The sequence below is a fragment of the Microcebus murinus genome, chromosome 5 (genome assembly GCF_040939455.1).
Source record: "Microcebus murinus isolate Inina chromosome 5, M.murinus_Inina_mat1.0, whole genome shotgun sequence".
NCBI lineage: Eukaryota > Metazoa > Chordata > Mammalia > Primates > Cheirogaleidae > Microcebus > Microcebus murinus.
The window spans coordinates 46,914,412-46,938,039 of record NC_134108.1 but is presented as its reverse complement, the minus strand read 5'-3'; the positions used below and the strand labels follow the sequence as shown (position 1 = coordinate 46,938,039).

Below are 23,628 nucleotides of genomic sequence, written 5' to 3'. Positions count from 1 at the left end.
AATTGTCTGTCATGTGTCACTGACACACCATCACCCCTGTTATTTTCTCCCCATCATTGAGGGACATCTCCCTTTGTTATAAAGTGATACTACAGAAAGTCTAGACCATGTTTCAATGAATGTTTTTCTCAAGATTATCATTGAAATTAAACATAAAGTTAAGAAAATGTTCACCGAGCATCCATGAACCTCCGTGAATATTTCTGAGTACATCAGGGGTTGTTAGGCCACAGTGTGAGAAACACTTCTATTGTGTGTTATGGAGCTGAAGGTTAAAGTAGAGCAGTGGTTCTCAAAGCAGTGAGAGCCATGGTGCATGAGAATCCAACAGGAAGTCAAAACAAGGGTCCTGAGCCTCACCCCTACATGTTCTTTTTCGGTGGGTGGTGGAGGAGGGTTCGGGGAAGGCTTAGGAATCCAAAGGGTTCCAAAAGACACTTAGACACAATCAGATTTGAAAACCACCACTGGCTTAAATAATCCCTAACTACAGAAAGACCCAGAGTATTCTTGGTTTGGACTAATTTTTGCTTTTGTATGAAACAGAAATCTGTACAAACCAGCTGTATATTTTGAAAAACTCTTGTGGAGAGGTCAAAGTTCACAAATACATTGAAAACATAGATTAAATTCTCAGATAACTTAAGCACTTGGCTGTTAAACTCAAAATAGAAACCCTTCTTTCATTCCCAGGGTCTCACACAAATCAAAAGCAGCACAGGCCACCTTCTTTTGGGTGATCTGGCCCCTCCGGTTGTTTCCTTATCTGCAAAATGACAAAATATAACTTCTCAGGGTGGTTGTGAGGATGACAGATGAAGAATGTAAAGCAACAAAGACATGAGAGGTAATCAATAAATGTCACTATGTAGTTCAAAACCGTGATTTCTAGCTAAGGAAATGAAGATTCAGGAAAATGACTGTCCCCACTACACATCACCACACCAGTGGCAAAAGTTGGACAATGACCACAATGACTCACACTGTCACCAGTTAATTTTTATTGAGCATTTATGAAGTGTCAGGTGCCATACTAAAAACTTTGCAGTATTACCTCACAGCAGTCCTGTGAACTGGGCACCTTCATTTTTTCCACTCTGGAAGTGGAAATTGGCATTTAAAGAGGTCAGATAACCTGCCCAGGAGGATCACAACAGTGGCAAGAGCTGAGATGCAAACTCAGCCAGGCCCATGCAAAAATCTCTTTAACACTCTGCTTTCCTACCCAAACTAGTGCTCTTTCCTGGGTCCTACTATTGCAGGGCCAGGGGCCTACCATTCCAGTATGAGATCTCACCCAGTCTTGCTGGGTAATGGCACAGCCTGGGAGCCTCCCATGAGGGCCAGGAGATTTATCATCTGCAATCCCATGTGGGGGTGGGCATGCTGTCCTGGGTTGGCCTGGGGGCCACTGTCCCTGACAGAAGCTTTATCTGCACCCCTGTGTTATTTTCCAGGACTGCGCCCTTAGGGCCTTAGGGTGGAGACTATTTCATTTCTGGGAGGCTTTGCATTCAGTCAGCAGGGCTCTATTTAGGGCCATTAACGCCCCTCTCACAGCCATGGGGACACCCATTAGCAATACTGTTCAGCCATTATCAGACCAAGCTGAGTTGAGTCTGAGGAGAAAAAGCTCCATCCTGGCTGATTAACAAACCTCTCAGACCTCCACTGAGCCAGAAAATGAGCAAATCAGGTGCCTCATGTTCCTGTGTCCTCAAGTAAGGAAATACAGAATAAATGTGTCACAAACATTAATCAGCTCAGCGTAATCTGATCATCTCTGTCGTCCCTCCCTCCTAATGGATGAAATTCACGTGGGACCTCAGCTCTCGCTTTCCTTGTTACGGCAAAAAAATAAATAAAATAAATTCCACAACCCTTTAGTGAAAGAATTATCCACATTTTGCACATTCATTAATCATCGTCATAATAATGCCTTCTGAGTGTGGAAATTTCCTCTGTCCCACAGACGCTGTGGCTTTTTATTGTTTGTTATTTTGGAACTACTCTCTGAGAGATAGAGAGGGTTCTCTTTGGAAGTGAGATTGCTCATAATTTCCGGTTTACATTTTAAGACCAGGCTGAGTTCGTGAGCTCCCTCAGGGCCGTGGGGGTGCTCAGGTGCTGAGGTGAGCTGGCTGAAGAGGTGTGACTGGCTGTTTGGGAGGTACCTCTTGGCCCTTCCCTCCCTGTCTTTAGGGCACTACCCATCACTTAGTTGCCTCAACACAATGAGGAGGTCAATACTGAAGGCATTTCTGTTAAAAATAAGATCTCTCTGTGAGTCTTTTTTAGCAAAAGCCATTTTATCTTAGAAAACTGTGAGCAGCTGACAGGCAGGTTTCCTCACTCAGTCTATTAGCATTAGATCATATCCTTTGTGTCCGATCATATTTCTACATGGCTGTCTATGCTTTGTTAAACCTAAGCATAAAAATGGACAATTTCTCCTGTACCTTGAGTCTTCATTCTGAAGGCTCCTGTGTATACACATTCAATAAATTTGTATGCCTTTTCTCCAATTAATCTGTGTCTTGTCAATGATTTTTCAGCGAACTTTCAGAGGGCCAAGGGGAACAATGGCCCCTGCAGGAGCATGGCAGAGCTGATGAGTGCAAGAAACAGAAAGCCTCCTTTGACTCACACAGAAAACAAAGAATTGTATTAGCCTACCTCTCACAGTTAGGTCCAGCATAGTTTTCTTTGCACATACACCGAACAGCTCCATTTTTCCTATAGCAGGATTCTGCAAAACTAGAATTGTAAGTGAATGTTAGAAAACAGTTCCATACACCACTGAAGAGATTGTCTTACCTTTTTATTAGATCACCTCTATGTTAGTCCCCTTGAAGTTCTAATGGGTGTGATCTTTTGCTTTATTTAAACTTACTACTTTACCTTGCAGGAAAGTTTCAACCAGTATGCTCAGATACAAAATGCCACTCTTTGGTGGGACCATTCCCAGTATCTATATCTATATCTATATCTATATCTATATCTATCTCAAACACAAGTCTAAAACATATATTCCAAAGCCAGAAATAAAATAATCAAATTTTGCCTGCTATATGAGAATCCCTTCTTATTTCCCACCACTTTCTGTGTATATTTTTAACAGTTTCCCCTTTTATTCTGTACTAGATCTTGCCTACTTTTAAAGGGCAGGAACCAGTTCTAAACTATACTCTATGATCTCCACAACCTTAATCTCTTTTATATGTATCTCAAAGATTGGGAATAAGGGTGCAGGGACTGGCTGAGTTGATCAATGTCACAAAGCAAGTACTCCAGCAAGGGCATACAAGGATTTTAGTCCATGAACTCCCGTCTCTTTCTTCTTCTTCCTTTTCTTTAAGATAATAAAAAATAGGACACAGGATGGAAAAGTAGTAAAAATATTGGTTCAGCAGGATAACTACCCCTAATTATCAAGACCAGGGATGTGGGGCTTTGCTGGCCACAGTTTGGAAAATTCTACATTGAGATATGAATTGTGTGGGGTGTAGGGGAGTGTGTGTGTGTGTGTGTGTGTGTGTGTGTGTGTGTGTGTGTATGTGGAACATTTTCAAGACTTTCCAATTAGTTTTGGCTCAGGTACTGTACAGCCAATGGCGTGTGACCCGCTGCTCTCCCGTTCCTGCACGCATCAGCAATTTTACCCTAATGGTCTTCAGAGGAAAGCAAATGGAGGATGTGTTTGCTTTGTTTGAAGACATAAAATCAGTCAGAAAACGATATGTGTTTCTCAGTGAAAGGCAATACCCACAATTTATTTTCTCTAACAGTTTGCTAAAAACATTCCAACAAAATTACATTTCTGTGACCTTTTACCCTTTATTGTACTTGTTAGCCCACTTAAAAAATCACTGTCAGTTAAGAGTCCAGAACATGAACAACCCCCCACGCATCTTTCTTTGAAGGTGTTCCACCCAGCAGCCCGCCCACGGCTTGAAGGATGAAACATCTGCCGGGGGCATCTGGAGTCGTCTGCCTGTGGCTGATGTCCTGCTGTTTCAAACAGATGACATTTTCCTTAATTGGAACGATTTCCATAGCTACTGGTAGAGATGGAGGATGTCTGGCCAACCTCAAAATAAGAACATGAACAGAGCAAATGGTCCCCAGGAACAACTGCAGTCTCAGTGGTAGTGGCGGAGACTTGGAGGCAGTACCAGCCCTCGAGGGCTCATTTTTGTTTTTCCTCAGCATAAACTGTTTATGTTTTTCTTAAGGTAAACTCTGGTTTTGGCCAGGAAAATGCAAGCACTGCATCCCTCTCAGCTCACTCTGACCGCCCCTTCAAGTGGAAGGGTGCTTTTCACTCTTAGAAAACCCTCAGGGAACCTAAAGAAAAATAGACTCTGTCTTTTGTTTGCTTGCTTAACTCTCTCAAGCATTATTTCCTAGCTTTCTGATGTGGCTATTGTAACTGGAAATCCAAATCCTGGGGCTGTAGGCTCAACTCTGTGGATCTTTCAAAGTGTAATTCAGATTCCAAACTGGGGGTGTCTTTGAAAAGTCCTGGAACTTTTATTTTTATAAAAAGTAGCAATATGAATATTTAAAAGAAAAACCGAAAGAAACAATGGGGGATTTGATTTTTGATATTTGATTAGCATTTGAGATTAGTTAATTAAGTCAATAATAAAGCCAGATTATAGGTTAGAATCTTACGGGATCCAAGGAGATTTGTTCTGTTTTATGACCACAGCTTATCCCCTCCTTCCCTTTCTGCTGCCAGTTCCCCACCTCTCTACCCCAAAGGGATTCAGGAAGTAGAGCTATTGCCAGGACAGACAAAAGTCTGCAAAATCTCAGAGGTCTCTTACACTCTTAGCAATTCCTCCCTACTCGTACATACTGTTTATTTATAGGTGACAGATTTTTGGTTCGTTTTCATTTCCATCAGGTTTTTCAAACTTACATCTGTACTACAGAGACTCAGTTTTCATATCTGTGGATATGTACCTAACTTCAGAGCACATTCCCTAAGTCCCTTAACTGCTCCTTTGAACCCTGGATCCACTCACACCCTCAGAAAGAACAGCCATAGTAATGGTGGTCCTTGATGCCTTTGGAAACTGTTTCTTCTTTCAGGACAGGAGATTCACACCCAGTTGGCTACTTTCCGCTTCATTCATTGAAAAGAGTTAGCCTTCAGAAGCACTTCTTTTTTGACTAACATACGGGATTAATGTGGATCAAAAGGACCATCTACTCTTGCAAAAATTGGTATATTTTGACCTATTTTAATAAAGGTAATGCTTTTTGACTGCGTTATTCACTGTGTCACCAGTGACTAGTAGATATCACTGGCATGTAATAAGTACTCGAAAAATACCAGTTTCTATACTGGAATATAGTAAGCACTCAATAATTTATGATTGCATGTAGACAAGACTTCTCAGTCCATAGGGAATGATGTTCTGAAATTCTCATATCTCAAGACATTAATGTCATATCATTTTGATAAGCAAGTGTTGTCATGTGAATGGGGCAAAAATTGAACAACACAATTAGAAAGAGCCATCTGAGATTTCCTTTCTAATTCATCTGTTACTACCTAAAAAAAACTATCTACAGCTTAAAGCTTATGAATCTTTTGTGAGTAGATGATGCTACACAGCATCTTTATATGGGAGATTGAGTGAAACCAGTTATTAGGAAGCTGGAGGTAAATATATTTAACAAACCATATCATGGCAAGAAAGAGATGTGCTTAACCACATCAAATGTGTTTAAGACTAATGTTTGAGAGCAGAATGTTAATGAATGATTGAAGAATATACCTAGATGAGGCAAAGAAAAAAATATCAGGATATACTTGAATGAAAATAACAGAACATTTAATGTTTGTATTTTCTACCCTCACTCCTGGTACCATCCATTGTGTACATATTATTCATACTATTGAACATGAAAACACCACAAAGCAAGGTCTGGGGCAGTTGAACACATCACAAGGTAGTAAGTGAAATGTCAGTCCATGTTGCTGTTCAATTAACAAAAAAACTAGTGGGAAATCTGGTTGACATCTCTGTCTCTTTTCTCTTTATAAGTAAGTGTGTGAGTGTGGGTGTGGGTGTGGGAGAAGGTACTTAGGTGTGTTTTTTAGTCATTTTATGTACATCATTTAATTTAATCTTTACAACAGCTATCAATTAAATATTACATCCAAACACTTAGAACAGTGCCTGACATAAGTAAGCTATAAATATTAGAAAAAATACAATGCTATGTGTCCAGTAATGAAAATATCTACCTAACACCTTTCCATGGGCAATGCACCAACCCAAATGCACCACACATACTCTCTTAGTTACATCTTCACAACTCTAAGTCACAGATTCTTAATTCTTAGTTTGATTTGCTATACTAAGAAAAAAGCTGAGATCCAGAGCTGGTAAAATAATTAGGGATGGAGTCAAGATCTGATCCTAGTCTTCTTGATCCTGAACCCCATGGAAAATGAAATATTGGGAGAAAGTAGCTTGTCTAAGATCCCACAGGTGTTATGTGTCACAAGAGAAATATGAACTTAGGTTTGCTGCTCTTTCCATTTGTAATATAATAAAAAACACAAATCCAGTATTTAGTCTTTGTCCCTGGTTCCTGGCACAGAGCTCCTATAATCTTTGGAATTTCCTGACTGAAAGCACTGCCTTTAGTTGTTTATAGCAAGCCTGTCTCCATACCTGAGTTTATGCTAATGAGGTGCTCCAATAGAGAGAGAGCACTGTGTCCCTGCACCTGTCCCCAGCCCCACCTCTCCATATCTTGCCATATGCATCACTTCCAGTTTGCTGTTCCTGAGTTGTATCCTTTATAATAAACTAACGATCATAAGTACAGCACTTTTCTGAGTTCTGTGAGTCAATTTAATGATTTATCCACCTGAGGGAAGGGTTGAGGCAATGCTCAAAATTTGTAGTCTGCTGGGCAAAAGTGTGAGTAGCCTGGGACCCCTTTTAGCTAGCATCTGAAGTGGGGGCAGTTTTGTGAAACTGATCCTAACCTATGGGGTCTGTGCCAACTCCACAAACTTAGTGTCAGACCAAATTGATTGCAGGACATGCAGTTGGTGTAGAGAATTGGAGAACTGATTGACATTTGGAAAACCATATATCACTATACCATTTTACTTCTATACTCTATCATGTTTAGGCCAGTAAAATGGCCAGTCATGATTTGATTACTGGATTTATACATATTATGTACCTGAAAAGAATTCCATTATTTCCATTAAGATGTGTGTCTATTGTCTTTAACTTCTCACTCAGGTCAAACCATAGCCAGAAATGAGAGTTTGTTTTCTCATAGGTCATGTAAGCATGTATGCTGTTTATTTGTGTTCTAATTCTGATTGAAAAGCTGCCACATGTAGGGTAATGTCTATTTTGTGAGAGAAGAAACAGTACTACTGAAAATACTATATTATAACGAGTCTTTTGGCATTACCAGCTGTGCTCTCTCTAGGTCAGGAGATAGGCAAGAAAAGATGAGACTAGCCTTGTTTATAAAACCTAGAAGACTTCATTGACCCTATGATGCACTCCAATATTTTGGGAACAGAGTCATCACCTATACTGCAAGTGCTTGAGCTTCCTTGACAGTGTATTTAGGCTGGAGAACGTTTCTATATGTTTTCCAGTTTCATTTTAACATGAGGTATTCTGTTTCGACTGCGGAAAAACCTCTGAACTCTGAATAGGTAAAAAAAAAAAAAGAAAGAAAGAAAGAAAGAAAGAAAGAAAGAAAGAAAGAAAGAAAGAAAGAAAGAAAGAAAGAAAGAAGGAAGGAAGGAAGGAAGGAAGGAAGGAAGGAAGGAAGGAAGGAAGGAAGGAAGAAAGAAAGAGAAGAAGAAAGAAAGAAAGAAAGAAAGAAAGAAAGAAAGAAAGAAAGAAAGAAAGAAAGAAAGAAAGAAAGAAAAGAAAGAAAGAAAAGAAAAAAAGAATGATCATTAGATGAGACTGTCTTCCTTTAGGACTCACTTGGCCAGCTGGGGCAGGGGACAGGGGCACAGCTGGCAGAACCGGGGTGCTCCCCTGATGGAATCTCCAATATAACCATCCAGACACCTTTCACAGTGCTCTCCTGTCGTGTTCCGCTGGCAGTGCTAGGAGACAAAAAGAAAGGAAAATTGACAAGGATGCAAAAGAAATATTAAAGACAACAGATCTAGAAACCAAACAATACTTCAAGCCAAGGGCATGTCAGGTCTGACAGCATTGATGGTAAGGGCCAGTACTGGTCAGCACAAGACATGTTTGCCCCGGCCAGTGCTAGAAAGATGGACAAGTGGAGGACGGATTCCTCCTGCACATCTGTGTGCGCACTAGCAGCCTGGGGACTCTTTAGGGTTTGTATGCAGAGGAGATTTTACTCATTTCAATTCAGAATGATAATCAGAATGATCAAATCCTGGATGTTCCAGAAGCCTCAGCTTCCTGCCTTGGAATGAATGTGATATGAAAAAACAAAACAATCAATCAATCAATCAGTATCCTCCAGTGCTTACCCATGACAATAGGAACAGTAAAGAGTTACAGGTTTGGAAGGAAAAACGCGTGTGAGGCTGTAGCATAAATGGGGTGCAAGGTAGATGAACATTCTGCTAACGGACTGGTGTCTTAGACAGTGACACAAAAGAAATAGGAAGCAGGTTTATTTGCATGATTTTTCCGCTTGTAGTAAGGGTAATAGGAACAACAACAACAACAAAAGCACAGGACAGGCTGATCCTTCTGCCTGGAATACCTTTTCATCATTCAAGGTCTACACCAGGCTTCAAAATCTCTGGAAAGTCCTCCCTGATTCTCCCTTCTGGAATCCCTCCCACTTTCCACCACCCACATTGTCATCTATTATCTATTCCCAGCCTCAGCGTCCCCTCCCCAACGCTTTCAGCGTGTTTTGCTGTGAACTCATGCAGTAGTTAGTTACTCAGTAGCTGTGGAGTCGATGATTCATTTCTACAAGGGGCAGTGATGCCAACACAGACAGCTTTCCTCTGCGGGATTGGACGAGATGGCACAAGGCAAAGCTATTAGCTCTGTGATATTTTCATCTCCACATTCATAAGCGTGTATGTGTACAAAGGTTGAATTGGGCTTTCAGTGAAAAATTATACTGTTATAATTAGAATACCACTGAAGAGGCACCCTCCTATTTGAGCAATTGCCTTAGTAACACAGATGTACAAAAAAACTTCAATGGAATAACTTTTTAAAAATGGTGCTCTGTGGAGGAACTGTGGGGAAGGCAAGATGGAGCAGCAGTAGGCTGAACTGTGAGCTCTTTATTTTTGTCTTTATGGTATATTTGAGATGCAGAATAAAATAAGAGTGAGGCCCTGCTCTAAACATCTTACATGGATTGGCTAATTTAATTCTCCCAACAATCTTATCTCCCCCACTTCTTTACATATGAAGAGTGGAAAGCACAGAGAGCTTAAGTAAACTGCCCAGTGTCACCCAGACAGTAGGCAGCAAAAGTGAGATTCAAAGTCAGGCACTCTGGCTCCAAAAGCAGTCTGTTAATTTCCGAGCTATACTGCTTCTCCAACATTTTTGTTGGAGAAAAGGCTCCTTTTCTAAACAGACCTAAGTTGACTGCATTAGAAGGTAGCAGACTATTTTACTAACACTTTGAACATCAAAGGAAATATGATGCATTAGTCAAAAGGGAGGAACCCTATTATGGGCAACTCTTCATAGCTATGCTGTTTGAACATCCTTCAGGCGTTTGTCTGAGTTCTTATTGGACCGATGAAGCCCATCTGCACATTGGGTATGATCAATGTTTGGTCTCTGATTAGAATTATGTTAGCAGAATATAATTTAGGGGCTAGTTCAGACTGTTTGACAGATCAAGGAAAAACTGAAAAATGAAGTATAATATGCAGACAACAAGATGTTAATATATTTCCTTCACAGTTCTTAATACTGTCTTATTCTAAGCCTTTAGGAAATGTTTGTTGGGGAAATAAAATGAAGGAAAAGGGGAAAGGATAAATTAATGAATTAGTGCCTAGAGCAAATAAAGGAAATTAACATGCACTCAAAGCTAGCTCAAAATTGGTGGCAATCTCCCATCCCAGGGAAAACCAATGAGCCTTACCCAGCGACCCTGACCTAAGCCATGGCAGTCTGGCAGGGCTGCTCATAGACTGGGGTCAAATTTGTCTGAGTCCTTATTGGACAAATGAAGTCCATTTGCGCAGAAGAAAATAGGCCCATTGTAAGATGTTCGGCCATTCTTTGTGCCTGAAGTGACTATTAAGCTGCAAAAATGAACTGATTCCCAATTCTGTGCCCTTATGGCCTGAGAGAAGCTTTGGATTCCTTGTCAGGGCGTTAATTCTGCCATGGCAGCCACAGGGCGCAATTACCCTCAAGGGCAAAGCACCACATCTCTACCAGCCTCTAAATGCTCAGAGTGCAAATAGTAACTTTCCTTATCTGCTTTCTTTTAAAGGGTTTGCCATGACATTCCCTAAAAGGCATCAATGCACAGCCTGGGAGATGGGCAGAGAGAGTACTGAGGCCAAGGAGAAAAGGTCCCTACTTCTTCCATTCACCAGCTGGTTGACTATGAACAAGTCACTTGACCTTCCTGGTCTCTATCCCCTTGTCTGTAAAATGAAGGTTTACACTAGCTGGCCTGTCAGGTTTCTTCTGGTTCTGAAAATCTTTTATTCTGAGATTGCAAATTGTCCCTTTGCCTACTGTGCTCTGCCATTTGAAAAACAGAAAACAAAAATGACGATAATAAGTAAGTATTTTGTTGAGGGGAAAATTTTACTTTTTAATAAAACTTAGCCCGCCTACAATTGGAATACACATTCTGAATCTTTAGCCAGTGGTTAGAGAGGATCATTGCAGATAAGTGTTAGCAGTAACATTTGGACACCAGCTGGGTCTCCTCGATGTGAGAAATGATGTCTCTCACCTACTTGGTCACAGAACCAGCATACAATGCAGGAGGAAGGCCACAAAGGATCAGGTTAGCCTTAGTGTGTTTGCCAGTATGCTGAAATCAGAGATGGAATAGTTTTGCTTTTCTAAATAGGGTTTTAATTGGGCTTTGAGATTAACAAAACATCCATTAGCCTTCAACATACTGGATTACTTCTCCTCTCCATTGTTTTTAGGGTGGGCTAGAAGATCATTTGGATGAATTAAATCAATTGACAAATTGATTCTTAATCAAAAGGAACCTGAGGAGCCCTGGGCCAGTGGCAAACTTCAGATCAGATTTGCTACGTTCTAGTTCTGGTCACTGGGCTCCTGGCTTTCTCCTAATGACTAAGCACCAGTTTTTTAGATAGTAACTTCCCTTAGTTAGGTCCCCTTCTTGGTTCTTTGTGTTTAGTTTCTTGATCTGGTATTATCTGTGACCAGGCATTCCAGCCACTGGCCACCTGTCTGTTTCCACCTGCTTCTTCCCCTCAATCCCTATCTTGTGCCTCCTTCAGGAACCTTCGTAGGGAGTTGGCCATGGCAGTAGCCTGATCTTTGGGGCCCCACTTAGCTGAGCCAGCAGAGAACCCTGTCCAGTGCACTCCGGTTCTGATAAGCTGCAAAGTGGCCCACTGGAAGGAACCCGCTACATATTAGACTGCTACGCTGTTTTTCACTTGGCCACCTTTCTGTATTTGAAAGATTAGTGTTCCACAAGTGAAGAAATTGCTTTGCTTGTCCGATATATCTAAAATGGTAGTATAATTTTGTCTACTCTATATTTTGTTGCTTTATTCAGTTTAGTTCAGCTTAGTTTGAATGGCTTAGTTAAAATCAGTCTGTAAATTATAAGGTCAAACTGACATTCGATGTTGGAATTGAGAAAGAATTTGAAACAGTTGAGGGTGGACACAGCAGATACAGAGGTTTTAGAAGCCTTCAAAATAGAGGTAAAATAAGGTACAATGAAATAAAAGAAGGCCTTTTATTTTGGGGTGCTTATGGGAGATGGGAGAAATGAGTTAAATCAGGCGACCTGTAAGGACTGATTAAAAGGCTAGTGACAGCAGGAAGCCACAAGGAAGTGCTGGTGTTGGCGCCTCTGCTTCCCTGATGAGAGCTGAGAATGGGCGACAGGGTGGGAGCTCAAGAACCTGAGTGTGCTCCATCAGTAGGCTGGGGCAGGGACGCCAAAGCAAACAGAAAAAAAATGAGTTTGCTTCCAGTATGACACCCTAGACTTAACGTATTTGCCAGCTAAGTGACAACATAGTCTTTCTACATTTGCAAGCCTTTTCTGTTCTCTCATTTACATTTAATTAAATGCAAATTATGTCTCTTTTCTTTCTACATTAAATTTATAAGAATATATCTATACATGTAGCTCCGGGGGATGGGATTGTAGGTGATTTTTACTTTGCATTTCAAACACAATATCTATCTATATTTTTTGTTTGTTGGTTTCCTTATGCTGAGCATATATTACTTTAATTAGGGGGAAAAAGATATTTCCCTCTAGACAAGGCAGGATGGAGGAATGTTCAGATGATTAGAATGGCTATTTCTTTTTGTTTTCATTTTCTGTCTTGGACCAAAGTGATTGCAGGAAGACTGGCAACTTCTCTGAGTGTGCAGGCAAATGTTGACACCCTGGCCCAGTCCCAGACTTTATTAGAACCTTGTATGCTCTAGGAACTGGGAAGGAGTCACATGATGACTTGCAGAAGCTCATGTCTGGGTCAGAGATAAAACCATGATTGCTCCTATTCTGACCACTGTAAAGAAGAGTGGCTTAGTCATTGCCCTCCATAGGCACTGGCAGGTGGGACTTTTTCCTTGAATTTATTTCAGTCTTCCTCCTTATCGACTGCCTACCTAACAGCAGCTCAGGGAGCTGACAGTCCCCCCTTGCCTTATATTTTAATAAACCAGATAACAAACAGCCATAATGGGTCAAATTATTAGAGATGTACATTATTAGTTCAAATGTATCCATGGGATTTTTTTTTCCCTAAATGTCACTGGGATTAAAATAACAGGAAACCGGAGATGGAAGCATTAGAAAGGGGTAGACTTTGGCAGCTGCAGATGCCTACACCACTACAGAGGACATCCTGGATGCAGTGGTTATTTAAGAAGATGGGGGAAGGGGAAAACAGAAATATCAGGACTAAACAAACACTACAAAGAGATAGAAACATTTAATATTTTGCCACTTAGTTCTCTGTCTCTAGAAAAATGGCCAATTCTAGGTTTAAAATAAATGAAAATATTCTAATTTGCATCTTAATGTAATGTGAGAATAAAATAGCATCTTCGTGTTGTGAAGTGGCCTTAGAGGCCACTTATAATCAAAATTATCTGTTTAATAGGGACAACTATGCTAATTTGGAGTATATTTAAATAAGTATTCCTATAGTCTATGCAAAAATGCTCTTGTGGTTTAGAAAAGCCTCTATTGCTAGATAGGAACTTGGAGAATGGAATTTTTCTGCTGTATTATATAGCTCATGAAGGAACACACTGTTATTAGAACGTAAGTCCCTAAAAATGCCGGCTATGACTTCCACCGAAGCCACTTCTGGTAAATATTCCAATATCCATTTTCACTAAGTTGTCAGTCCACTCACTAAGAACAGGAAATATGTAGCAAGTACTTTTCTGCTAGAAGACTTCTCAGTCTCCTTCATAAGTCTCTATACGCTTCACTGAAAAACAGTCTATTGGAGAATTCATTTAGTTAAGGAGAAAAAAAAAGTCTCCTGGGGACTTGAACATAGGCTTACAAAGACCACAAGGCCAAAGATTTCATTTTCATTACCTATTTGGTTCAAACTTAAATTTTTTTAAAAACAAATTTTGATCTATAGACCTGATTACCTTAAGCTCTAAACTGGGCTACGCAACAACTGTTTTATTCTACTGGTTTACGTGGAGTGAAGCCAAACATATGGCAAACTATACTATTACAGAGGAATTTGGATGGATGTTTTCCTCCTCTGTGTATTATTTTCAGTCCCATCGCCATTGGCCCACAGCAGGAAACCAGCTGCTGAGGGTGGTGAGGCAGGAACCTCCTGGAGCTCATGCACATTCGTGCCTATGCCGCGGTGGCCACTTAAAATCAGAAGTAGTTTCTGTGATATGTTTTACAGGGAAAGTTGAAGGGTGGGGGGAAATAAGAGCTTGATTAGCAGTTTGCTCTGACATAGCTCAAACATCCAGGAAGAATATTTTATCTTCACTCAAGATACAAAGGCCCTGTGACGTGTGTGAAGAGTGGCAGGTGCCCTGACTTACCACACAGGATCCAGAGCCGTCCAGACACTCGTTGGAATTGCCATTGCAGTCACAAGGCACACATTCTCCTGACAGGGTGCGAAAGAATCCAGCGCCACATGGCTGCAACAAAGAGTATTTTAATTATTGAAAAGATCCATTTGGGTCAATGTTTTCTGAGAAGAAAAAGAGAAGATGATTATTAAACTATCTAAACATTTCTAAAATGATCATACTAAATGATACATACAAAGCATACTAAAATGAACTATTTATACTACCATTCAGTGATAGGTGATGTACATATAATTTTCTTTGTTACATGTTTTTTCCCCCTTCTTCTTTTCAGAAGACTAGAACAGGCCGGGCGCTGTGGCTCACGCCTGTAATCCTAGCTCTTGGGAGGCCGAGGCGGGCGGATTGCTCGAGGTCAGGAGTTCAAAACCAGTCTGAGCGAGACCCCGTCTCTACTATAAATAGAAAGAAATTAATTGGCCAACTGATATATATATATAAAAAAAAAAAAATTAGCCGGGCATGGTGGCGCATGCCTGTAGTCCCAGCTACCCGGGAGGCTGAGGCAGAAGGATCACTCGAGCCCAGGAGTTTGAGGTTGCTGTGAGCTAGGCTGACGCCACGGCACTCACTCTAGCCTGGGCAACAAAGTGAGACTCTGTCTCAAAAAAAAAAAAAAAAAAGAAGACTAGAACACCTTTAACACTGTCCCATCATTGTAAGGAAGAATAAGAAGTTATTGGGAAGAGTAAGGGAGAAAGAAATTTTCTAATGTTTTCTTCCAATACATTACAAAACAAAACTAACAAAACAAAACCAAGACTGAGAATTAGTCAGGGTGAGGAATTGCAGCGTGTTCCCTTATACATAAAGACTTCTGGTTTCAGAAATTATTGGCGATGGTATAATAACTTAGAGCTGAGTCTTTCATAAACTTGGCCTCTTAAAAAATTCTATTTCTTCAGATGCTAGCATTTTAAAGGCAAGAGTAGGAAAGTGAATGAGTTCTTACACTTGTCAGATCCTGTGTTAGTGCCATTCATATATATACATATATATATATATGAATGGCATGAATATATATATATATATATATATATTATCTTCATAACTCTGGGAGGAACACATTGTCTTCCTTCATTTTAGTGAAGAGACAATGAGACTCAGAGATGCCAGGTGCCTTATGGGGATGTTAAACTATCCACGATGCACCGGGCGACCTGCACAATCATGAACTGCCATCCCCCAATGTCACCCATGTGCCAGTTGAGAAACACTGTGTGATTGTTTCTGGTTTATGTGATTGAACTGTGGATATGTATTTGATATTTCTTTGGAACGTCTCAGCAATGCAGGGGAAAATGGCATTATAGGCCTGAAAGTCTATTCCCTGCCCGTCAGAAAGGCTTACATCTAAAGAATTCCAGACAGATAAGAATCTGCTTTGTTTCCACAGACTTACAGAGAACGAGATTTCACATCACTCCCCCCCCCCCATTGACCCATTGTAGTTTGTACTGCCCTGGCTACCAGGAAATTTTTCATTATATCTGGCTGAAGTCCCCCTGACTGCTATGCAAACCCATTTCCTCTTGCTTTTTTCTCTGTAAAGAAAGAATCACTAGACACCATTCACAGTATAAAAACACCATCAATTTAGACTCAAAGACTAAAATTTAATATATTCCATTTGGAGGAAGTTTGAGAGAATAATGACATTTGTCCATGAAGAAAAGGCAAAGAGATTTCATCTTTCCACATTAGAAAAATGAAGCTGAGAAGGGACCCATTTATAATTTATAATGGAGAGAGTTTGTGGTTTATGGTAAGCCTTTATCTTAGTTTCCTCTAGGGAACAAAAGAGAAGGAAAGGCATTAAGATTTCAGCAGGCAGCATTCCATTTATACCATTTAATTTCACATGTTTTTGGCTTTTGTCTCAAAGTAAACATACATATTTTCGTTGTGATGCGGTACACAGATAGGCATCTCTATCCTTGTATTGATATCTGTAACATATCTATACTGATATGGATATAGCTATGGATATATGAACTCACATGTATCTCAGAAAAAAGATTCAAAAAACAATAATTACTATGTGTGATGTACCTTAAACTTCTCTATTTTATTTAAAAATATATACTGGTCACAACCCATAAAATTGATCAGATGACCCATGAATATGTTGCAACCTGCAGTTTGATATTACTGCAGGGCTTCAATTATAAGAGGAATGGGTAAGAGTAGTGAGGGTCTAAATGTTAGTTAGCCCAGTAGCCCCCTAAGCAGTGGTTTCTGAGCTCTCTAACTGACCATATTGCAGTCATCTGGGGAGCCTCTGATCCAGTGAAGCCTAAGGCTCTGCATTTAGAAAAAAATAAATTTTGTATTTTAGAATAACTTTAGATTTACAGAAAAATTGTAAAGGATCTGCATTTTTAAAAATTCCTAAAGATTCTGATATTCATCAGCTTTGGAAAGCATCTCTCACAGTGCCTCTATGTTAATTGCTCAATGAACACTTGGTGATTTGAATGGTTTGGACCAGGACAGCAAATCTGAGACACATGTGCTATTGAAAACTAATGATATATACTGATAACCCATCCACCGCTCTCTGCTAGGGCTGGATTTGGTCTCAAATCTTTCTCAACAGTCCAGCAGCCACTACCTAGATTGGAGTATATGCACAATGAAATCTTTCTATTGTGCCAGGGTTAGGAGCAGAGTTAATCATTATCCACTTACCCCCTAAGTGGATAGGCTATTACCCCATAGCTAAGGCTATGACCTTGGGTGAAGGGTAACTTGGCTCCAGTACACTGTGGGAGGTGGGAAGAAACAGGGAGGCAGGAATAGGACTGTGCTGAGCAGTCATCTGGCCCCTTGCCAAGAGGATGGGGACATGGAAATCTGGCAAACTCTTTTGCTGCTAGGCTTTGTCCATCTGAAAAAATTATATTTTCCAAGTCATCTGTCCAGAGGCCCTGGGTGTGGGGAGCTTCTGATGCCACTAATAGATCACATATATGGACACCATGGGCCTTGTGTTGTAGAGGACTCTGTAATGGAGTTGTTACATGGTTCCAGAGAAGTTTGACTATCCTGAAGGAAGAGCTGTTTGAGGTTATTTCTTTCATGTGGAAATATTTCATCACGGCTCCAGAGAGTCCTGTTATTTTTTTTTTAACTGAATCTTTTCTTGAAATTCTACAGGAACTGGTAGAATTGACCTTTTTATCATATTAAAAGGCAGATATTTTCAAGAGTAAAAGCAGAGCTATATTGTTTTGCTCCTGATTAAAAATGTTTTTTCTTAGTAATTCTAGCACCTATATTGTTTAGCGGCTTGTGAAAGCTGAATGATCTTCTCACAAATTAGTGTCTGTCTATTTTCTTTTGGAAGATTCTCCACAATTTACTAAACAAAGATGGTGTTTCTGTGTGTAGATGTTCAAGAGAGCAAGAGAAAAGCCTTATATTTTTAGATGCCATACTGAACCCACTTTTCAACATGAGAAGACTATCCTATAGGAGACAACTGTAAAAACACATGGGTGTGAAATCTTAGCATTCAGAGGATCTGTACCTTCTGAGATGGTGTCATGGCCTTTAAAAAATTGATAGTAATAACAAATATAGTGATAATGATGATATAGTTACCATCAACGTCATACAACTTTGTAAGAGGTTCAGACTCATTCAAATCTTGTTCTTTTTTCACTATAACTTGCTGTCCCTCCTAAATAAATGCATACATAAGGTTTAATTGAACATTTAATGAATTGAACGTGAATATCTACCATGTTTAAGGCTCTGTGTCAGTCCTGTTGCATAATGCTCTCACCTAAACCTCCAATAGCCCTGTCAGGTAGATTCTCCTATTGTCATTTTACTGATGAGGACTTTACGGCTTATGGGGATTTATTACTCAGACCAAGTACCACAAATAAGGGATGGCAAACCCAGGATTTATATCTTTTGTTTTTCTTCCACAATTCAGCTCCTAACCATCTGTACACCTTTAATATTTTCAACCCAACCTTTCTTATGGACTTTTAGGTTATTTCCAAATTTTTGCTGTTATTAACATTCCAAAGCAGGCTGAAATGCATAAAAATGTAAAATATCTCCTTTAAAGATCAGGAAAAAGTCTTTAATAATAGACACAATGCCTAAAAACATATAGTTATTAATATATAAAAACCATTGAATGGGAGTATTTACTTTCTTAACAATTTATTTTAGCCAGATTGTCATTTTGATCAATTACTTTCATTTGTAGACCTTTTCAGCTCTCTGTTATTAAACGGCTCTATTACTGCAGCTGCCTCCTGCTCTGCCATTAAGACTGAATTAATCAATACCATTCACTTCCGCCTTTGCAGAATAAGCATGAAAATTCTCATTTGCTTACTTTTTGTTATGATTAGTATGAGGTCCAGCTTGGAGTAAAAATTGATGTATTTGTACTTGTCTTATTTTATATTAGAAATTAGAACTAGATGGAACTTTAGGAGGAAATTATTGTGGTGTTTCCACATGTGCCATTTATATTTAAAGGAACTGGAATGGCAATATACATTCTTATCATTGCAGAAAGCATTATTTCTAGAGCTTTATCATCTAGTCGCAATATTAATTATTTCATAAGATATAGGTATAATGAATTAAGATTGTTTCTTAATAAAGAGGATGATATTTATACAACTAATTGATCATTTTTGTCCTCATTTGAAGAAGTCCCCTTGAGAGCACTGAACTCATATCAACAGTACTGTCACTGGACAGAACACTTTTTTTTTTTTTTTTTTAGATAGGGTCTTGCTCTGTCACCTGGGCTAGAATACAGTGGTGTGATCATAGCTCACTGCAATCTCAAACTCTCGGACCCAAGCAATCCTCTTGTCTCAGTCACCTGAGTAGCTGGGAATATAGGCATGCACCACTAGGCCCGGCTAATTTTTCTATTTTTTGTAGAGACAGGGGTGTGTCTCTTGCTCAGGCTAGTCTCAAACTCCTGGCTTCAAGTGATCCTCCCACCTCGGCCTCCCAAAGTGCCGAGCTTATAGGTGTGAGCTACCTTGCCCAGCCCAGAACTTTTTTGAATTTTCCTAAAATATTTAAATCATGTTCTTTTGAAGGACAGTCCAGTCTGCATCATTTGGGTGTGGCAAACCGTTAAAAGTCACTTGGAGTTACTACACAAAGTGAGTACCAAACAAAATTTTAGGCTAAAAAATGCTCATAAAAATCTCACAGTTTCCCAAATACTGTCACAGAGGAGCTAATTACTTGACCATACGCCTCTACTTTTACATAGACATTGAATCTCTGAGAGCTTTAGAATTTCTGTTGAAAAGTCTGATTTACTAAATAACTTAAATGCTCTAATAGCATTCTCTAGGAACTGAAGGTCCTCAATTACTCATTAAAACAAAACAACAATGGAAAAAATTGATAAAATTTAGGAAGAGCCTGAAGTTGCCATCTGAGGGTGTGAGGCCATCCTGAGGTCTCTGAGTAGGTACTTATGCTCTGAAAAGAATCAGACTCTAATCTCCAGCTCTAACAAATTACAATAAATTGCTTATAACAAAATTTCATTACAAACCCACTCTATACTCCTGGGTGCCGATTCCAATAGGATCGGATCTATAATTGGAATAGATATTTGCATTGTGTTTTCAACCAGGGATCTACAAACATTTTACAATTATTGACTCAACTCATCTTGCTGTCTGAATTAAACTTTTAGAATTTTGATTCACCAACTTTTGCTTTAATTTTCTGAGGCTTAAAGCAGAAAGCATTATACAAAAGCAATAACCTTCTAAATTCATTCACTAGCGTCCAGAGTCATTGCTACCTTCTAAATTAGTATTCCTTAAATTTAACAGCCTACATTAAATAACCTTTCTGCTTAGGTGTTTGTATGTGTGTAATGAATCCACTTTTCTCTTGTTTCCAGGCAACAATGATTTTATCTCCAGTTTTAGTTCTAGTTGAGTTTCATTGTTTGTTTTGGTAAATGATAAAGATCACCCTAAGATAGAATTTTGTGCTCACTTCGGAGCTAAAGCTGTGTGCCCCGACTCAGAGTCTATGGGTCAGCAGAGCACAGTGCTGACTTCCATCTACTTAAAAGTTGGGCAGACTTAAGAATCAGATAATATTCAAGGCTCGTCTAGTGGGGACCAACACAATTTAATCTATTTAAAAATATCAATTTAGCCTTTGCTAGGGAGGAAATACCTTCTGAGAACATACGCATTTATTAAATAAGTAGACATCTCACAGGCCATTTTTTTCTGTGTCTAAAAACATAATAGGTAAATTATTTGAGTTGGAAAGCAATCCTGAATTAAGGTATTGCTAACTTTTAGCTCTAGATTTTTTCAGGTAAGGTTTAACATGTCCTGATTTTTCAAATATAAACCTATAATCAAAGTGCCAAAATGAGTTAAATGCATTATGCAATGTGTTGCAGTTACCAAGAAGTTGGCTTCTTGATTGATTTGACTTGAATCTGGAGAGAATTACCCATGTATCCTCCCCTGGGTATCTCTAAGCTCTTGTTTGCGTAATTGAAATTCCCCACATTTTAATAGGCAAAGTTAACTATTAGATTTTGACAGTGATTTCACCATGGCTCGATTAGGAAAGGGGTTTCAACATTCCTCAGAGGTTTTATCCAGTTCAAAGGTATTTCTTCTTACGATTGGCATAAAAAAGCTAGGACAAAAGCTAAACACAGACTATGATGCTGGTTTCTCCTAGTTGGTTCTCAGCGCTACCTTTGTGCTTACTGCTTAGGACCTGTGTCTGCCATGCTTTGTCCAGCTCACAAAACACTCCAGCTCTCAATTTAATCACCAATGAAACAGAGAGTGACTCAGGTCCTGAGGAATTCTGAGGAGCACAGAGCTGTCCTGACCACTCTTAAGCCAGTTCCTTTCATTTCCTAAAGAGCAGTGAGTTACCACAATATTGACATCACATTTGTGTGGCTATTCCTTAGCACTCCTTAAGGCCTTCATGGGTATTTTCATGGATGCAAATCAGTACTCCACCTACAGACCCTGAATAGCTGTCCCTGAACCCTGATCATCAAATGTTTATTTGGACTGTAGACACCAACAGACTTGGAGTATACTGAAGTACTTACTAGGCCTGCTAATAAATAGCCCCCTTTATCTGTAAAATTAAAAGGACCAAACAAGGGAGCTCACACCCCCTAAAGCCATACAGATTTTCCTTTTGAAATATTGGGTCTGGAGATGATTATATTAATACTGATGAACATTTCTTTAATTTTTCTCTTCGAAAATTACTTAAAATAATTTTTAAGTTGCATATTTATAGTAACAATTGCCACTTATATAACATAATGAGGCGTCAGTGGCGCCTTTTCTCCTTCGATTTTTGTTGAAATAAATCTCCTGCTAACATCTGGCTTTCTGCTCTGGGTTTTCCTCACATCGCCTCCTGCAACTGGCTTGATCTTTTCACTCCTCGCCTTCCAAGCTATGGTTACACAACATAGACTCTGCCAGATTTTTTTTTTTAATATCTGAAAACTGACTCAGTTTTATTTAATTTACTGGGGCAAATGCCATGGACACATTTCCAAGAAAGGAAGAGACATGGACCACAAGGGCCAGCTATAAGAACAGCAGACAGAAATGACATCAGAACTACAGGCATTTAGGGCATTTTGATATGATTTCTTAGCCACTTAGAAGGAATCAATGTTGTGAGCTGACAGGCGTCTCTGTTATCTCCATCTGGATTTCTATGAAGAATAACAACAAATATTTATTGACAGATACCAGCCATGGAGCTAAGTGCTTTTTATGGATGGTCTGATTTGATCATTACCATCTAATGGCCCACTGTCTTGCAAATATCTTTTCTTTTTACAAGAAATTTGGAGTTAGAATTGTCTATAAATGACGACGATTTCTTTTCAGTGTACTCAGGGAAGGCAGTGATGCTTTTCCCCAGTTGGGATGTTTCACCAGTGTTCGCCGCTCGTAGATGGACCTGCTTCTGCCTAGAGGCACTCTGTGTACTTTAGTGCTACCCTCACCTTGGCTCACTCGAGATGCAAAGCAGAAAGTGACTGGCAGAAAAAGTCTTTCCTTCCTGTTGCTCTCCCTTGCAGGTTCTTGCATCACTGAAGAAGTGCTACTGCGAATTAGTAGGAAAGGAGAAATGCACCCCAAACTTCTATTGCACACACTTACTCTCAGCAGCTAAGTCTGTTTCTTTCAAGGAGAACATAGAGGTTGTTGAGTAGAAAATCTCATGCTATCTCTTTTCTCCGTCTCAAAATTCCCTTCTGTCCTGACCCACCCTTATGTCTTCTGCTCATCTTAGAAGAGACAGTGCTCCTCCTCATGGGAAAGGTGAGCCCCCTATCTGAGAGCCGCACATCTATGGCTTTTGGCCCCTGCTCTGTCCCCTAGCTCCCTCCTTCACACCCATAGGGCTGAAGGGAGGCAAAGAGGACAGTTAGGTGCTGTGTCCTGTGTTAGATGAGCCTAACTTTTCCCCTGGGCTCAGATCTTCCCTAGCTCTGCCTCTCCTTCATTTCCTCCTTTCTTGTCCCATCTTGAGCAAGAACCCCATCACGCTGGCTCTGCTTCCTTTGCGCCAACCCACGCCTCTGTCCGTCATCTGGCTCTGCCTTCATTGCACCCGGAAACTGCCCCGACAGAGATGTCCAGCGAGGCCTCTGTGGTTTTGCTTTTCCAATTTTACTTGTTCTCATTCCAGTACTTGACATCGGTGAAATTTTCTCCTTGAAGTTCTCTCTTCTCTTGTTTTCCAAATTTTCTATTCATTCTGGTTTTTCTTCTGCCCATCTTTCTTTCTCAGTTGGTGTTCTCCAGGGTAATCTTGTCCCTCTTTTCTCTCTACACAGTCTCATGGATGATGCCATCCTCTCCCATCTATACTCTGGTGACTTCCAAATCTCTCTCCAAATCCCTGATCTCACTCCTTCATGCCACCCTCTTGTTTCTAAGTGCATGTCAGACAAGCCTGTTTCCAGTTCTCTAGGCACATGGAATTGAATGTGTTTCATACTGACTTTATATTAGCCTCTCCCAAATCCATTTTTCTCCTTATATTATATCTCAGTTAATGATAAAGATTATAGAACATAAAAAAGAAAAAGTAATGGATTAATACTTTTAAATTACATTAATGTAATTTTTTGGAGTGCTTCCAAGAGAGTGAATTCTGCAAGGATCAGAGAATGGTTTGCACATAGAATGACAAAAGTTAAGTCAAGTTCCATCTCTTCCTTTTCACAATCACTTTTTTATTGTTGTTGATTTTGAATCTGTATTTTAAATGC

At 39.8% G+C, this 23,628-nt stretch overlaps 1 protein-coding gene across 4 annotated transcripts in view; it reads right to left on the bottom strand.

The window, feature by feature from the left end:
• LAMA4 (laminin subunit alpha 4) overlaps nt 1-23,628 on the bottom strand; it is a 133,727-nt gene that overhangs the window by 83,556 nt on the left and 26,543 nt on the right. For all 4 annotated transcript variants that reach the window (XM_012753124.2, XM_076003046.1, XM_012753123.2 and 1 more), the window contains exons 3-5: nt 14,265-14,366; nt 7,995-8,119; nt 2,677-2,757 (exon numbers count right to left, since the gene is read on the bottom strand). In XM_012753124.2, coding sequence (XP_012608578.1) covers nt 2,677-2,757; nt 7,995-8,119; nt 14,265-14,366 — 308 coding nt within the window. The remainder of the gene's footprint in view (nt 1-2,676; nt 2,758-7,994; nt 8,120-14,264; nt 14,367-23,628) is intronic.